General features: G+C 38.2%; 1 protein-coding gene across 2 annotated transcripts; it reads right to left on the reverse strand.

Annotated features, from left to right (window-relative positions):
• Positions 1–75: 75 nt before the first annotated feature.
• On the reverse strand, positions 76–12,365 carry LOC113054424 (C2 domain-containing protein 2-like). 2 transcript variants are annotated; one of them, XM_026219963.1, is made up of 14 exons: positions 11,324–12,365; positions 11,094–11,189; positions 10,685–10,804; positions 7,587–7,688; positions 7,315–7,431; positions 6,967–7,084; positions 6,080–6,188; positions 5,469–5,533; positions 4,960–5,075; positions 4,579–4,735; positions 4,359–4,463; positions 4,086–4,213; positions 3,395–3,671; positions 76–2,037 (listed from the first exon to the last, which is right to left on the reverse strand). In XM_026219963.1, the coding sequence occupies exons 1-14, from the start codon at positions 11,591–11,593 to the stop codon at positions 1,808–1,810; spliced, it is 2,010 nt and encodes a 669-aa protein (XP_026075748.1). In that variant the 5' UTR covers positions 11,594–12,365; the 3' UTR covers positions 76–1,807. The 2 variants fall into 2 exon arrangements, with proteins under 2 accessions (XP_026075748.1, XP_026075747.1); XM_026219962.1 differs by having other exon boundaries at positions 7,315–7,461.
• Positions 12,366–16,826: the final 4,461 nt, after the last annotated feature.

The following is a 16,826-nucleotide window of genomic DNA, read 5'->3' on the forward strand; positions in this document are numbered from 1 at the left end:
CACAACAGCAATTTCTAAGGTCCTTCTGGTTAAGGATGTCAACCAGACTCCAAGAGAAAGCACAGATGACTGACGTTAACGAGGAATTCTTTAATGCACATGGATATATTATGATATGCATATACAGAGGACTGATGTGCTAGATTTCATTTAATGTCTGGATCACCTCTGGCTGGTCAAACAAGCAGGACAAAAATTAAATCTTCATGTGCCTCCTTCCATTTCACTGGACAATACCTCTTTCATTTTTTGACTATTAGAAATACAATGAATTGTTAACAGCCAGGGCACAAATGACAACACACCACACAGACAAAAATAGAAAAAAACAAAAAACAGTAGTCCTCCCAGAATACATATATATCAACCAGACTGCTGAGGTTTCTTTTTTGGCAACATTCAGGTTTCTTCTACATCTGCAGCTTCAGGTCAAGTAAATGTCAAAGTGAACCTGTTACTGAATCTTCCAAAGCACAAATCCACTGCAGTTCTCCACACAGGCTCAACAGTTGAAGTCCAAAATACAAACGGGCTTGCATTCACAGCCAACATTTCAGGTAACAGAAGACACCACACTTAAAAAAAATAAATCATGAGCATATTGAATAGCTAAATTCTCATGACTTCTGGTCTTTCTCTATGGTAAAAAATGCCCTTGCTTAGTGTTAAAAACCTTTGGTACAATTAACATACTTTTCTTTACATGTGAGGCATGATGTAATGACTGTGGAAGAAAAAAAAGGGGGAGGGGGGGTGGGGGTCATAGACATGTTTACACATTAATTACACAGTACATTGAATAATGTTTGAATAAAAGGAAAATATTTAAAATTAAATAATGTATTAATATTTTCCCCATCTCTGTTTGAATATTTAGAAATTAAAAGATGATTAAAACACCAAACCTGTTTTAAAGTGAACACATCAGTGCCAAACCAGAACATTTTAAACGTTATAGTCAGTTTGAAAATGTTTCTTTTTGAAAATAAATCTCACTATTCAGTCAAATTCGGTGGAACTGCAGATTTGTCTCCCTAACAACTAACTCTCATATTCAATTCACATCAAGAGAGTCTTTCACATCATTTTTTATAAAGCAGGTTCACGACCAAACCCCACAGAATTCACTGCACATCCCTGCAAATGCATCTGGAATGAGTTCGGAGCATATAAATAAGTGCAAAGCAGAACAATGGTTTTCCCTTGTCTGATATTCCAGGATCCATCATGTCGCCAGAGGGTTTCCAGAGGCTACAGAAGCTCAGGAAGATGGCGAGAAAGGCTTGTCCTCAAATCCAGCTTTGGTTAGAAGGCCACAAACGCAGAAAATCATTTGTACGAAGATCAATATTTGCATAAGGTTAAATGACACCGAGTCATTTGGAGTGATGAAGAGAGCCAGTGCTCATTTGGATGAAGTTTTGTAAACTTTCTTGCATAAACTTCCATGCACAAAGTTCAAAGATGAAGGTGAAAGGTGTGGACAGATCCGTTAAGTAGGGAAAGTGTCCCTAATGTCCCTCCACATGGATGGAGAAATGAATCTAGCGTCCGTCAGATGGACTTCATAGAGCTAATCAAGAAGAACCAAGCTGAGATGTCTGAATAATGGAATAGGTTTTCAGAAAATCTGAATGATGGTGTTAATAAGGAGTTAATGAGAGTGATTGTTGCTACGCAGAAGTTTAGGCAAATATGGCCCAGAAGCAAGCAATGGCTTGCAGTAAAGTTACTAGAGTGAATGTGATAGGGAGGATGTTCGAAAGATGAAGCTTTTAGTTTTGATGAAGGCGACGGAGTGGGCAGTTCATGTGGGCGGTTCTCTCACTGTGCCGTTGGCTTTGCTCTTGCTTCTGGGTAGAAGCTTGCGGTTGATGATACGCCTGAAGGTGGCCGTCCTCTTTTCCCTGTCGCCCATCATGGCCGCCTCGGGATGCTCCAAGTACTGCAGGTCATTGTGGGACTGGCTCATTCCAGGCTCCTTTCGTTGATGTCGCCGCCTGAAAAATAGCTTGGCACTCTTGTGCAGGAAGCTGCCTACAGGGGGCACCAAAGAGAGATGAAAATAATCAGACAGGCTCCCCAACATATTTCACTGAGCCAACCTGGAGGTCAAACTCCACACTCAGATCAACAGTAACCAAAACCGTCAAATTAGAAATCAAACATTCTTTCGATTTTGTTGACCCCCATGAAGGCACAGCAGATGTGTGGGAATTCTGACGCAATTTGAATATTACTCATATCAGCCCAACTTTTTCAGCTCTGAAAGATGCTACTACAATACACAAAAGCACACTACTAAAATAAAGTGCGCAAACGAAATCTAAAGTGCTTGTTTTTAGAATGAAAGCAGTATAAACACCAGCTTAGAAGTTCTGCATGGTTAAACTTCAGGATTGTTTTACGCTGCTTGGGCAAGTTATCAGCCAAACATTTCAATGGGCCAATGATGAAAAGGTTCAACAGCACAAAAATAAAACTAAGGGATGCCTCCAAAGATTTGAGAAGCCAAATGGCATGTCAAATCTTTCTCCATGTCCAAAAGTCAAGAATGAATTCATCCACGTTACTTAAATACAGGCTAATAAACTTATTATCATGATGAAAGCTGGAGCATGGACTGGCTTTTATTAAAGGGTTTGTTAACCATTTCACAGGGAAGTCTACATACTTTTACTATTATAGACTTCTCAAGAGGTCACTTACTCTGCCAGCAATAAAGTCTGGTTAGCACAGGTTTCCACTTTAAGATAGCAAAAAAAAAAAAAAAAAAAAAAAAAAAAAAACACACACAAAGTGATAAGGGAGAGGTAAAGATGACAAAAAAAGAATGTGGGTGTCATCGAATTTCAGAAGTACAGACAGAAAGACTCTAGCCAGTGCTGTAACATTCATATCAGACATAAAAGTAAGAACATTTTGTAATCATTTGAGCTGTGGCATCCCACTAACAGACTCAATTTTGATAGAAATATTTCCCTCGTGTCAAAGTTTGTTCATATTAAGCAACTCAAGTGACAACTCAAACTACTTTTCAGTCCTGTGGAGTTTGTAGAAATTAGCATTAAATTGATACTATTAAATAGATATTAAATGGATAAAGTGACAGTAAAGACATTTATGATACAAGAGTTCTGGTTAAAATAAATACTGCTCTTTTCACTGAATGTATCACAGTTTCTCACAAATTTTGAACGGCAATGTACAGTAAATGCAGGCCATTGACCTTGTTTTTCACATGCTGTGATCAGATTTATAACTCAGTAAAACACTTATGTGGTTTGAAGGTGTAAACAGGTTAAATACAAACTTAAAACCTCAGCATATTCTGAATGTTGTTGCTGTTCATTCACATAGAGCTCAAAGTTCATCCCCCCTTTTCCCCCCTCACCTTTTTCTTTTTTGGAATCCGTTTCAGAGATACAGAGGGACAGAGACGTTTTATCTTCATCCGGGTCCTCTCCGGCCTGGCTCTCCCAGTCCTCCATGTGGTCTGTGCCATTCGCACCAGCCAGAGACTCCATGGGTTCGAGAACGCTGGGTTCTGCCACGGTTTCTGATGGAAACACTTCGCTGCTGGTGCCCTCTGATGCCTCGGACATTGAAGCGTCCATCGCAGCTGCATATCCTGCCATCAGACTCATCTCCTCATCCTGTGTCAGAGGGGCCTAGAGAGGAGGTTAATAGTAAAGCCCGAATTAGAAACTAACTTGTTATATGATGTAACATTGTGACATAAATTTTGCACCATTTTGTAGAAATATTTTTTTTTTGTTGTTGTTTTTTTTTAAACCAAAATTAGTTTTTTTTTTTTAAATGCTACAAGTCAATTTGGGCAATGTAAAGTTATAACGTACAGTATAAAAATTGATATTTGCTAAATATTACATTTAACAAGTGTTATTAAATTATTATTATTTAAAAAAAAGAACTTAGTAAAGGTAATGAAAATGTAAAAAGTGAAAAGAACACCCAATTAAATATACAATAACTATCAGTACAAATATACAACAAGTAACTGATATGGTACCAATCTATTGTACATGCATAAATGTTGGTCTCGGAGTTGTTTTTTTCTGTACCTTGGCCACTCCTGAGATGATGATGGTGCTCTTTTTGACAGGAGATTTGAGCTTCTGTTTTGCCGACTCGTGAAGCTGTCTGATGGCAGCCTCGGCTACAGGGTCGGTCCCGTTTAAGATCAATAACTCTGTACAGGAAGGAAAGAAAAAGAGTGTTCAAACGCTGAACGTAATCTATTACTGATGTGGCATTTTGAACTTATTCTTGCAGCAGGACCACTGATGATCACTTGTGGTGTAGAAAGTGGAAACAAGATTTACTGGAAACCCCACCTGTATCTGATGATGACAGGGCTTTGCTAACTTTGGCTCCAAGTAATGATGTCTGCTCCGACACCCTTCTCTCCGCCAGCTTGTTTTTAGAAGGCGATCTGGATTCTGTAAGAGGGATTTTTAAAACATGAAAAACGTTTAATAGATTTTTAATACCCATAAAACAATAAGATTGCCTTCCTCAAAATCAACAACTGAATCAAAGGCCAATGGAAGATACCAGGTGCTAAAGGTCGTCCTGGTTTGCTCCTCACAGCAGTGACAGTGGTAACAATGGTGCCACAGGGCATCACAGTGCGGTCCATCTCCACTCTCTTAGTAGGGGCCGGCGTGGGCGTCTGCCAACTACGTACCTCGCTGGGCTCCAGGTAGGTGAACTACACAGAAATATATATATATGTCTTTTTGTACATTAAGCTAGGATAGGGCATTGTAAGAAAAAGATGACACTCTTTAGCCTTAAATTAACTGAACGTGAACCAACTTATGACCATTATGAAATGTAAATGCAGTTAAAATAGAAAAAATGACATATCAATGAGAATTAAGTCTAAAATGTGATTAATATCTAGTTATGCTGTATCATGATGAGATATTTTACCTCAGTAGTTAGTGACCCAGTCACTTGATCTTTGACCATGAGTGAAAAGGTCTGTTGACCTTTGGGGTGTTTCTTCACTAGATCAAAAGGCACAGATACCTGCCCTAACAAAGCAGCTGGGAGGAAAAGAGAGAGTGATGCCTGATCAAATCAAAGTAATGCATATTATTATTTGATCAATGTCTTTTGTTAAGGAAGGAAAAAGTGACAGACAAACACATTTCACACAAGCTGTTAAGAAATCAGGGTGAAAGGCTAGTGAAATGAGGTAATATCGGCTGTCACGTGTTTGTTAAAATCAAGATATTACAAAAGTAACTTTCTATTCGCTCACTGAATCTACCACTTAAAGCATTTTTGAAGCCATTTCATAATTTAGAGTGACAGATGACTGAAAGTAGATTAAAATTCACAGATGACCTTCAAGCTTCTGCAGACCCAGATTAATGGATATCACTATTCTGTATTAATGCTGTTAAGCTGGTTTATTTTCGGTCATGTGGACTTACTCTCCCGAGGCTTGCCGTTATCCAAAACCTGAATATTCAGCTCTTTTGACCGTCCGCTAAGCTCACTGCAAAAACAGACAAAGGCAAGAGATGAAATAAATCATGCGGTATTCCCATGCAGAAAGATTGGAGGATGACGCAAAGCTGACAAACTACAAACATTTTATAGTCTAAATCTTAGGAAATGCTGGCTGATTTTATACTTTGGGATTTCTTGAGTTGACGATGTTGATCATGGTTTTGAGTTAAACCACATATAAAATATAACATATATAAAGTGTAAACATACAAACAAACAAATAAAATTTGTATTAATAATAATAATATCTATGCTATTAGCATTGCTAAACAGAAGAGCACAAACAACTGTGATTGTTTTCAAACAGGTTTCCCAGCTAAACAGGTAGTGCCGTCCCAACATGTGCCGATTTACTTTTATTCCCCCCATCACGTCTCCCCTTTCTCTCCCAGTAGTTCCCTGTCCTACCTCTACTGTACTTTCCTATGAAAGTGGCAAAAAGGTTAAAAATAAAAACATTAATTTAATGGGTATAAATGAAGTTTGCAGGAGCAGCTGAGGAGGGAGGAAATGGAGGTGGACCTGAACTCACAATATAAAGGGCTGGTCCCAGGCTGGGGTGCATGTGTTAGTCAAGACTGAACTGGTGATCTTCTGAGGAGGATCATCCAATTGGAGGATACACTGGGGATCCATGCCGCCTGAAACCAGAATAGAAACAGCTTTTTACCTTCCAAAAGAAGACCAATTTGCTAATGTACATACAAATAAAACAAGACATTTGAGCCAAAAACAAAGAGAAGAGATCTGTTCAAGCTAAATCAAGCTAAATGACTGACTAATGCAGAAAACGCTCTTTGCCAAAATTAATTATGCATAAAATGGATGAGATGCCAGTTGTCTCCGTTAAGTGCTTGCTGGGCTATAAAAGTGACTTGGCTGGAGAGCAGCAGGACTATTAGACCACTTCCGGAAATGATTTCCGAACTGAAGGGACATCCTGATTGAGGGAAACACAGGCAGTTAACTGAATAAGTTGCAGGGGCGGTGCTTTTTCGGAAGTGTAGCCTGCACTTTTGTGCCCACAACAAAATCTCTTCCAAATAATTGGCTTGATTTCTTCGATCCAAGCAACATAAAAACATTAGCTGAGGACTGTGGTGTGTACAGACTCCATCTAATGAACAACAAGACACATGGGATCTCAGGGAAGGGAAGAGAATCTGTGTCATGTGACCATATATTAAGAAACGGGCCACCACAAAAAGCTGCCAGTGATTGAAATACACACGTAAGAAGAAAATAATATTAAAATGCTAAAAACTTTTATTTTCATATGCTGAAATGCAGGATCATCCATCTTTATCATCAATACTTGTTGTTTGCATACTCTATAAACATGTCTAAATTATTTAGCTAGATACTTAAGAGAACTTGAAGAACATGCATTCTTCCGAATTATGAGTGTGTTTCAGTGACCTGCAGCACCATCCTCCTGTTTGCATGTGACCCGGATGTTCTTCACTAATAGTTTCCACTCATGAGCTCGCGGGGGCTTTGGGGGTAAGGTCACCTGCGAGGTCTTGTTCCTTACTTCCTGTTAAAGAGGACAGAGGAAATAAAACATTATCATATAACATAAACAGCAACATCCTTTTCTGTGTTTTTCTCTCCATTCTGAGCAAATTCCAAAGTTATGTAATGATTGTTACGTAAATATATTTATTAGCCTATGTGGTTGAAATTAAGTTGATATTAGTGTTTTAAGTGAGGATTAAGTGCTAATGTTAATACGATAAGTGTTCACACATTTGTGCAGGGTAGTACCTGGACTTCTGCAGAATCTGCAGAGCGGCTGCTCAAAGTAACGGATGCTTGAGTTCGACTCAAGACCTGTCTGAGCATGTCTTTCACAGCGGCTTCACTTAGACTTTCACAATCTCCCTGAAACATAAACTGAGTGTCACGTGCTTTCTGAAAAAATAAGCAGAAGTCACCCTTTAAAAACCTACTGAGAATTACAAACGATTGAGAGTGCAATGAGAACCGCATTTAATCATGATCTTTTCAATCTCGAGTGGATTGATGTGTGAACAAACCTGCATAAAACTTGGCGTCAGCTGCAAATCTACAGAGTTCAGGTGAAGCACCCTCCAGGAAATCTCCACCTCCTCGTTCACTTCTTTCATCCGTAGGGCCAGCTGTGGCAACAATACACACACACACACAAACATTACAACCATAGACATTAAACAAAGGCTGATCAGAGCAGGAAACCACGAGTCACTGCGTGCAAACTTGTAAAGCCTACAATATTTTTTAACATGATTTAATAGAAGTCTCAATTGTCTTTTGCTTTTAAAGGCCAGGAATAACAAAACATAACATTTAAACGTTAACCATCATGTTAAACAATAATAGCATCAATTTTTTTCGAATAAATTTACATGAATCATTTAGGGATTTCTCCATTTATTTGTGCATTAAATTACACATATAAAAGAATCAGTTTAGATTTAAATAATGTATTTACATGACAGTAAGATTTTGAAATACTATTACAATTTTAATTAAATGTTTCAATTTTATATATTTTAAAATGGATTTTATTCCTTTGATGGCAAAACTATTTTCAGCAGCCATCACTCCAGTCTTCATCCAGAAATCATTTTAATATGGTCAAGAGACATTTCTTCTTATCATTGTTGATAGAAGTTGTGCTGCTTAATAATTCTGTAGAAACCATTATGCACTTTTTTCAGGATTGCTTAAATTTAAAACTCCAAAAAAAAAGAATAATGTAAGCAAATCTAAGACAATTTGTAGACCAAATATTTCCAGTTTCCAATACTATAGTGAGAACGAGCTGGGCACGAGCTGAGGCAGAAACACACCACACTACACCAGGATAACATAACACTGCCTACTTCAAATGCACAATAAACAAAGGAGTCCAGAGCATTCACATATTCACAACAGCTCATTGAGCCGCAGTGCCCACCGTACACAGAGGAATGGGCTGTCGTGTCCAAGCGTGACTGCTTTACATTTCTGAAGAAGAAACTTGGGGGAAATGAGTAGGAAAAAAAAATAATTGACAGGATGCCAAATTCCAGGCCAATGCTCAATACGTTAAATTCTAAATCACATGAATTTATAAAGTCTGAAGAGGATAGAAGAACTAGAAAATGCTGCTAACCAATAACATACAGTGCTATTTATATATAGACAGGAAAAGCTTCAATCGATCTATTTCAATCTGAAAAGGAAAAGATAATTGCGTACAGAACTTATAACCCTGCCACGAGTTGGACCCTATGCCATCACAATAAAAGTGTTATTCCACAACCTTGTGTGTGGCTGTGGGCACAAGAGTGCACTGAGCTCTAGAACAAAAACAAAAGCCCCAAATATACTGTTGTTCAGCCTACGAAGCCATTCTAACAACCACTGAGAGCTTTCTAGTAATCGGCCTTCACCAGTAGGAGAAACAGCTAGAAAATATGCAGTAACCACCAGGATTCCTCCAGAAAGAGGTTTTAATGACAAACTGAAAACAAACACAAATGCTCCTGGAAAAGCCAGTATTCCCTATGTACACTTGGCACATGCCCAATGTTCTATTTACAATCTAGCTCTCTGATTTGTTTGAACAAAAACAGCCCACTATGACAGAATGGATTCTGAAGGCATACGAGGAAATGAAAGATTTAACGTCAGGTGAAATGCATTTAGCCACTCAATTCCCTTATGGCTAAAACAGGATCGGCATGACAATGAGGAGTCGAGCAACTTATTGGTTTAAAAATAACTGTAATGCAATTGAGCAAAGCCTGTGTGAGCTTTTAAACACAATGCATTGTCAACGACTGCAGCTCTGCACACTGAAATGGTACTCTTAATTTCTACTGCCATTTGAAGCGCAATATTAAATAAACTCCCTGTCTAAGAGGTACAAGCTTTTCCATGAATAATTCTATGCAGGATGTACCAGCATGTTTCTGAGGCAGAGACATATTACCGGTGATTAAAATAAAGGCAGGACTCGCGACCGAGGCACTTAGCCTTATGCGGTGAATATAACGGCAGAGTGAGTCGCACACCCTATAAATCAAAAACATTCGGGACACTGCATGAAACGTTATCTCTTACAGGTTTATTTCTGATCCTTACCGGTTTTATGTGACTGTACACATTTCAGCAGTGTTATTGTTAACTAAACCTAATAAAAAACATTTTCAGAAACTGAAATGTAGCTGAAACAAACAAAATATATTAGAAGAAAAACTAAATTAAATTAGAAATGTAACATTGGCAGCTAACTGAAATAAATAGGGTTACATACTACAATGACTAAAACGGACATAAAAAAAAGGTAATTAAAGCTATACAGAAACATTAAACATTAAAAACTAAAAACAACTGACACATTACAATTAAACTGGAGATATATATTTTTTTAAATATTAATAAACACTTTAATAGTATATACATATTTTTAAAATAATACAGAGGGGGTCCAAAATTATGAGGCCAATAATAATAATAAATATTTACTGTATATTTCTTTAATATTTTTTATGAAACGGGAACAAAATCTGACCTTTTGACTTCACATGGTCATGAATGTACTTATATTTGATCAGATACTTCAGAGAATTAGTGCACAATCTGAAATATTTCTTAGAATTTTACATCACACAGGTTTCAAAATCATAAAAATGTTTAATCCCTAGTAATTGTTCATACCTGTATTTGTTAAAACACTTTGTGATCGTAATGAGTATTATGTAAACTGAAGTATATTGTGTTGTGATTGTACTGAAATGAAAGATCAAAATAAACATAAAATAGTAAAAAAAAAAAAATGTTTAATCCCTGTTTTAGATTAGATTTCATTTCCTTACAAGACTCATTTCCCTCACCACTCAATCTAAATGAGCATTGTGCTGATTTATCCCAATGTGACTATATACTTTGAGGGCAAAACATGTGACAGCCTTTCCTAGAATCAAAGAAGGTGTTTGTCTACTCCAAAAAAAAAAAAAAAACTGGTTTATCCGCCTCTCCATTGTCAATATTCCCGGAGGCATTTAAAGAATGACTGTTTTGTTTGACAATTTGTCCCGCCAAAGCACTTGGGTTTACCCAACCATCCTCAAGTGAAACTAAGAGCAGAATAAACACTCATGTTTACCTGGAGACGAAGCGGAGATATCTTCACACTGTATCTCAAGGGGGTTTCTGAAGACGCTGAGCTCGGTAAAGCACTGAGAGAAAACTGCAGCTTGTTTCCGACCACCTGACACAGGACATTCTGCAAAAAGAATACAACTATGACTAAGACTAAGATTTACAGTTGGTCACTTTAAATATCCTCAAGCTTCAACAGTCAATCATTGCTAATCATTTTTCTGCATCGTCAAACGCACCCTGCATGTCAAAATGAGAAATCTAATGTCACACTCATAACCCTGTTTTGCTTCAAAACATTCAAACCTATATACAATTCACGAAGGCAAGCAGGGAGACATAATAAAGAGTTTGGCAACAAACAGATTCCTCATATAGGTTAGCGTGTATAAATGTTCAAAGCTTGACCTTACCTTTTGACCGGGTGTTTTTGTAAAGCTTGAAACCTGGTCCACAGCCAGTTCTGATGACTGAACACCATCTTCTTCAAATGTTAGCTGAATCCCGCTCTAATAAGAGGTTTTTCAAATTACCAAAAGGAACACAATAAGATAGCTAAAAAATGTATATAAAAATATGTAACATTCAACATTATAAGAGCTTATGTTTGCCATTTTAAAGATAAACAATATAGAGATATAACCTGTGATCTCCTAGCTTCTTCACTGAGGCTCCTTAACCAAGCTCGTCTCCACTGACTCTTCCAGTTTTTCAGAGAGAGCACCCAGCATAAAATCCCATCAGCCTCCTCTGAATCCACACGACTGAGATGTGTTTTCTCAACAGGAGGTTGGTTTGAAAAATACAGCACCAAGTATATAATCAAAGTGACAACAGAGGCCAGAAAGAGAGTGACCATGCAGAGCCACTGCCAGTCACCCACCCAGGAGAAAACACCCTCCGTAGACGACATGATCACGAAGCAATTCACTTCAAACCTTAAACATGTTTACCAGCGGCCCTGCACCTCTACCTTCCGCATCCCAACACAATAACGACAGTTTCCTTCCTAGTATTGACTAATAAAACTCGTTCACAAAACAGCGAAAAATGAAAGTTCAGAAGGGTGGGTGGAAAATCTTCGTAAATCTCTCTTCTACCAGCCCGACAGCGTAAGATAAATAGATTTTAACACAAAATACTATTATTAAATCAGATGTTAAAATTATAAGAGCACCTGAACAACTACTTACATACTAAGCAACATTTTTTAAAACATGCCAGTGCACGGTAAACCGCCCGTGAATAAATCTGCGAGATTTTAACCAGATAACGTTAACTTAAATTGTCTCTTATCGGACACAAACAGCTTCAATTATTTTAAATATTGGATATTTAAAAAACATATATTTATACTTAATATTATACATCAAATATCTATGTTAGACAATCATTGGCTTTTTAAAGACAAGCATTAGAACCGGAGCATCCGAGGTGAAAAAAGTTCCTGAAAATCCCCCGGCGTCGATGAGCCACGTTACCATCACATTAGCCGAGCATTCTCACACAGAAAAGAAAAGAGTTTAAAAAGTGGAATTAAGTGCAGTTTTCATCTTCTCTAACGGGTTTGTTCATCCTCCTGGGCGTGTATGATGAAGAGAGGCAGAAAGAGAGTGGATGTGTGTCACACACACTGCTGATTTCTAGGATTATTAGCTTTGCACTGAGGAGTCCTGAAGCACCGTCGTCACCAGACAAGCCAAAATAAAAGTCCCTAATAAAATTCTATATTAAATAGAAATATGTACAAATCAATCAATTCGCTCTATATTATTAATACGGGGAATTTATGCTTGCAGAAAAAACACAAAGGTCTTGTGACATCTCTTTTCACAAACGATAATTTGATGGGCGTTTCTTTGTTTACACAGCAATTTTTGAAGCGTTTAAAATATGCATAGGGCGAATTGTGTGTGCGTGTGTGGATTACTGGCTAAACAATGGGATTGTCCGTTTACAAACGTTTTTCTAAAATTAGTATATTTACAACAGTAACACCCTGATTCACTTTTTTTAGATGCAAATAAAAAATGTTTACTATTTACACTTTTATTCATTGCTAACTTTAAACAAACTGTAAATGTTATATTTTGTCGATCAATAGCCTACTAAATAACAGAGCACCAGCAAATTAGACAACTCACGCAAACCGATTATAACAAAATTCACAGAAACTATTAATAGTTTTTTCTGACTGAAGCCAACTGTTAATTTTACTGTAACTGTAACTAGTACGTAAAAAATTGAAAGCAAACATGTATAGATCGGTATGATATGCTAAAGTTATTAAACCAAGCATATTCTAGTTTTCAGGTAAGGAAGAAACCTCTGGTTACTTTTCTAATGTGATACATGGGACATCTGTATCATGTCAGGGGTTATGCCAATGCCCTGTCCTGTGCTATTGGGCACTGTGAAAGGTGGAGGTTTATCAGCTCTACTGCACAGATACACAGATACACTGCACAGAAAAAAAAGAAGCAAAAGTGGAGAAAGTGCTCAAGAAAGGTTTGCTTATATCATTCAGGGGCATATCCAATTCGTATTTTAAATGATTGTACATGTTTAATTAGTGCTTTTCATATTACATCTTCCATAGGTGTAGGAGTTGACAGCATGAACCACCTTGGACAGACACCACTTTTTTGTGCGTCTCTCCTTGGCTTTGCTTATGTAGCAGAGAAACTTCTACAGTATGGAGCCAACCCAAATCAGTAAGGCCAAACCTTCCCATAACCACAAATGGAGCTGGTTTGATTATGATAATAGCATATTATCTCATGTGTGATGTTTATATCCACCAGCCGCTGTAATAATGGAAGTACTCCCATCCATGCCGCTATGGTTCTGTATGAATAAAATGCAGCACCAGTGTCTTTGTCATGGCAGATGCAGTTTCTGCAGTGTAAAGACACCTTTAGACCATTTGTTCTTCCCTATCTACAGATGCTTGCTGAAGAGATGCGAATCTCAAATGCAGAGGTTATTGCAAACACATCTGCCCAGAGATGCGTGTACCACCCAGACCACCTCAAAGACACCGCTGAGCTCTCCATCCCTGCTCAAGCTCTTGCGACCTTGGTAAGATCTGCCGTACTTCTCTGGCCATTCATCTTTATCAGTGAACATTGCTGGAATACACTACACAACTTTTAAACCTCAACAGACTTTAAAACACTAGGTATAAAAACACTTGACGGCTTTACAAATCAAGGGGAAAATGTGTGCTAAAGTTGTATAGTGTCCACAAGCCTTTAGTTATAGTGTCATTTAGAGAAAGAGAAAGAAATACAACACAGTGAAAGTAAAAATTCTGATTGTTCGGATGTGTCCTTCTCTTTAGGTCATCTGGGCTCGTTCATGAAAATAACATAAGTTATAAGATGTCTGCCTGTGATATGATGATGCATTGTTTTGGCTATGGAAAGGTTCGTTTAAAAAAATTTTTCTCTCTTGCCAATATTTTTAGAAGATTAAACCTGAACCCACATCACATTTTTTTAAATATACATAAATGATTTTGAACAAACATGTTCTAAATTCTAGATTGCTATTATAAAGACTTATAAAATGAACATTCCCCTTCCCATTAGCATAGTAAAACTTCTACACACAATATACTTTCACTCCGACAGCTATTAATCACACTGAGCTGCTGTTACGATGTTGTTTTGTAATCATTACAGTTATGCTTTGAGAAGCCAGGGTTAAGTCTGGGATTAGCTGCTTCTGTACTCTTGATAAGTGACGGTGACTTAGTTCAAGCTGTGGATCTTTCATACGTTTGACCAAGACAAACACTGTGATCAAGCAATGACCATTTATTGAATATGCATTGAAACATTGAATTTTGTTTCAACAGATTTATTAAGACCCAATTTAATTTCATGTTGATTTTAACTTTATCAAAATGCCCAGAAATGGAATACTTGAATTATGAAATACTCACCCCCTCCCCAAATGAAAATGTTGTCATCATTTACTCAAGTAATTCAAAACCTGTGTTATTTGTTCCTGGGTTGTTATTTGTTATCTTAATACACTGTCCAGTAGTCATGGGTACTATTATGTCCTGTGCAGTCAGCTGTCTCACCCGCACCTGCTGCTGCTGATGGCTGTGAGTATCTCTGCTGACCTGGACAGCACAAAGCTGGTCTACGAGAGAGTAAATGTGGGATCCCCGTATAATGTGCTGCACCAAAGGGTAATGTTTGAAAAATTTCTAAAAGATTTGTAAATGACTGAGAAGTGGTGTTATTTTAGCTCTGTCCATTGTTTATTTCCACACTCTGCAGCAGGATGAGTTTCCTCTCCTACCGCTGGTTGAACTATTATAAGTGGTGCTACAGGTGTGTGAGGTGTTGATGTACCTGCATAACCTGCAACTGGGCAGCTTCAGAAGTGATTAGATGTAGAACATGTACAGCAAAAGCTGATCTCTATAGTGTGTGCACTCTTTTACAGGAGATCTTTGCAGGTACCTTCATCCATGGGATGGAAACTGTAGAGCTTATGTAACACATCTTGTTTTGTGTTACTAGTTTGCAACTTGTAAGCTTTATCTGCTTTGTGCAGATGCTGTGCCATGGGGCTCCACAGACCCACGCTGGATAAACCGGTCGGTAGAGAACAGTCAGGCTCTGCTAGGTAACCCTGCTGTGTCTGAGGCTTATTACCACTTCCTGCAGACAGGCCTCCAGCACAGAGCCCATCATAGAACCAGCGGCCTGCAAGATTTGTGCTACAATCGCTGTCATATAAGGGTTTGCACACTGGTTTAATTCTGTTACTGTATCTCATCAGTATGCATCTGTGCACATGTAATATGCTCTATTTGCTGAATGTTCACTACTGTTCAAAAGTTGGCGGGTGACATGATAGAAAAAATTAAAAGTAGTAAGTAAAACTATTAAGGATACATTGTACAAGGTTTTTTTGAGATAAAGAGAGTAATTTATATCATCCTGAGAGTAAATGGTGCAATCTAATCTACAACAGTAGATTAGAAGCGAGAAGACTAGAGGTGGATGGCACTCATGGTCAGTGCTTCAGAGCATCCCTGGATGGAATACAGATATTAATCAGACAAGAGAGCAAGACAAATCTGGTGAGAATTCCATCCGGTCATCATTAGGGAAACTTTTAGAGCATAGAAAATATGAACATTAATGTAATGTAATACATTAATATAGTTTGATTGTATTATTCTTTCTTCTTCGTATATCAGCAGTGCAGGGCCGCAGTACACAGTGAAATCCGGGAACATCACCTGAAAAGAATCAGCAGAGAAGAAGAGTCCACCACAGACACTAATGACTTCCACTCAGATATTTCGCATAGTGACATCACTGCTTTGCATGAAAGGCCAACTACCCATCAAACCCCACTTTCTGAGCCACCTTGTTCTAACTATAGTGATACAGACACGAATCTGGCAAGTAGCCACTCTATCTCAAAGCATACTGGCTCTATTGTTCTCAACCTCCAAAGTGTCTCAGGTTGTTCTACAGCAAGCTGAGCAGAGTCTGGATAATGTGGAGGCATCCCGATTGGGCGCCCCATGCTTTGATGAGGTGGATGCTCTGATGAAGAACGTGAACATGGAGAAAGAGCGCAATGATGGTGTTGGGAAGGCTATGGGGCCACCGTTCGAAAAGGGACATGAGGAAAAAGCTTTGCTTACAGGAGAAGGAAAGGGACTTGAAGAGAGTTGAACCAACAAAAAGAGGACAGCAACAGACAGGATGTCAAAAGACTGAGAGGTACCTCAGTATAAGAGCATTAGCAGAAAAAGACTAATATAAATCATATAGAAAAGAAGAATGATAGATGGGTGGCAACAACAGGAAAGATAAATATGAACAAATAGGCAATAACATGACAAAAAATAAGCAGTACATCTCTTTCTCTCAGATTATATGTACAACTTGGGTTGTCTGAGACCCAGAAAGACAGCACAGGTCGATCTTGTCTTGAAGAATATTTCCAGACGAAACCCTCAAGGACCAGTGAGAGACAACAGCCACACCTTTCATTATCTTCATGTGCAATTTATCCAGTTCAAAGACTGTCTAAGAGGTGACATGTGACCTGTTGTGCAGGTGAGGTTAGTGAAATGGTGGCCCTAATGACGTGTGCGTTTGGGG

The sequence above is a fragment of the Carassius auratus genome, chromosome 35, assembly GCF_003368295.1.
Source record: "Carassius auratus strain Wakin chromosome 35, ASM336829v1, whole genome shotgun sequence".
In the NCBI taxonomy this organism is placed as follows: Eukaryota; Metazoa; Chordata; class Actinopteri; order Cypriniformes; family Cyprinidae; genus Carassius; species Carassius auratus.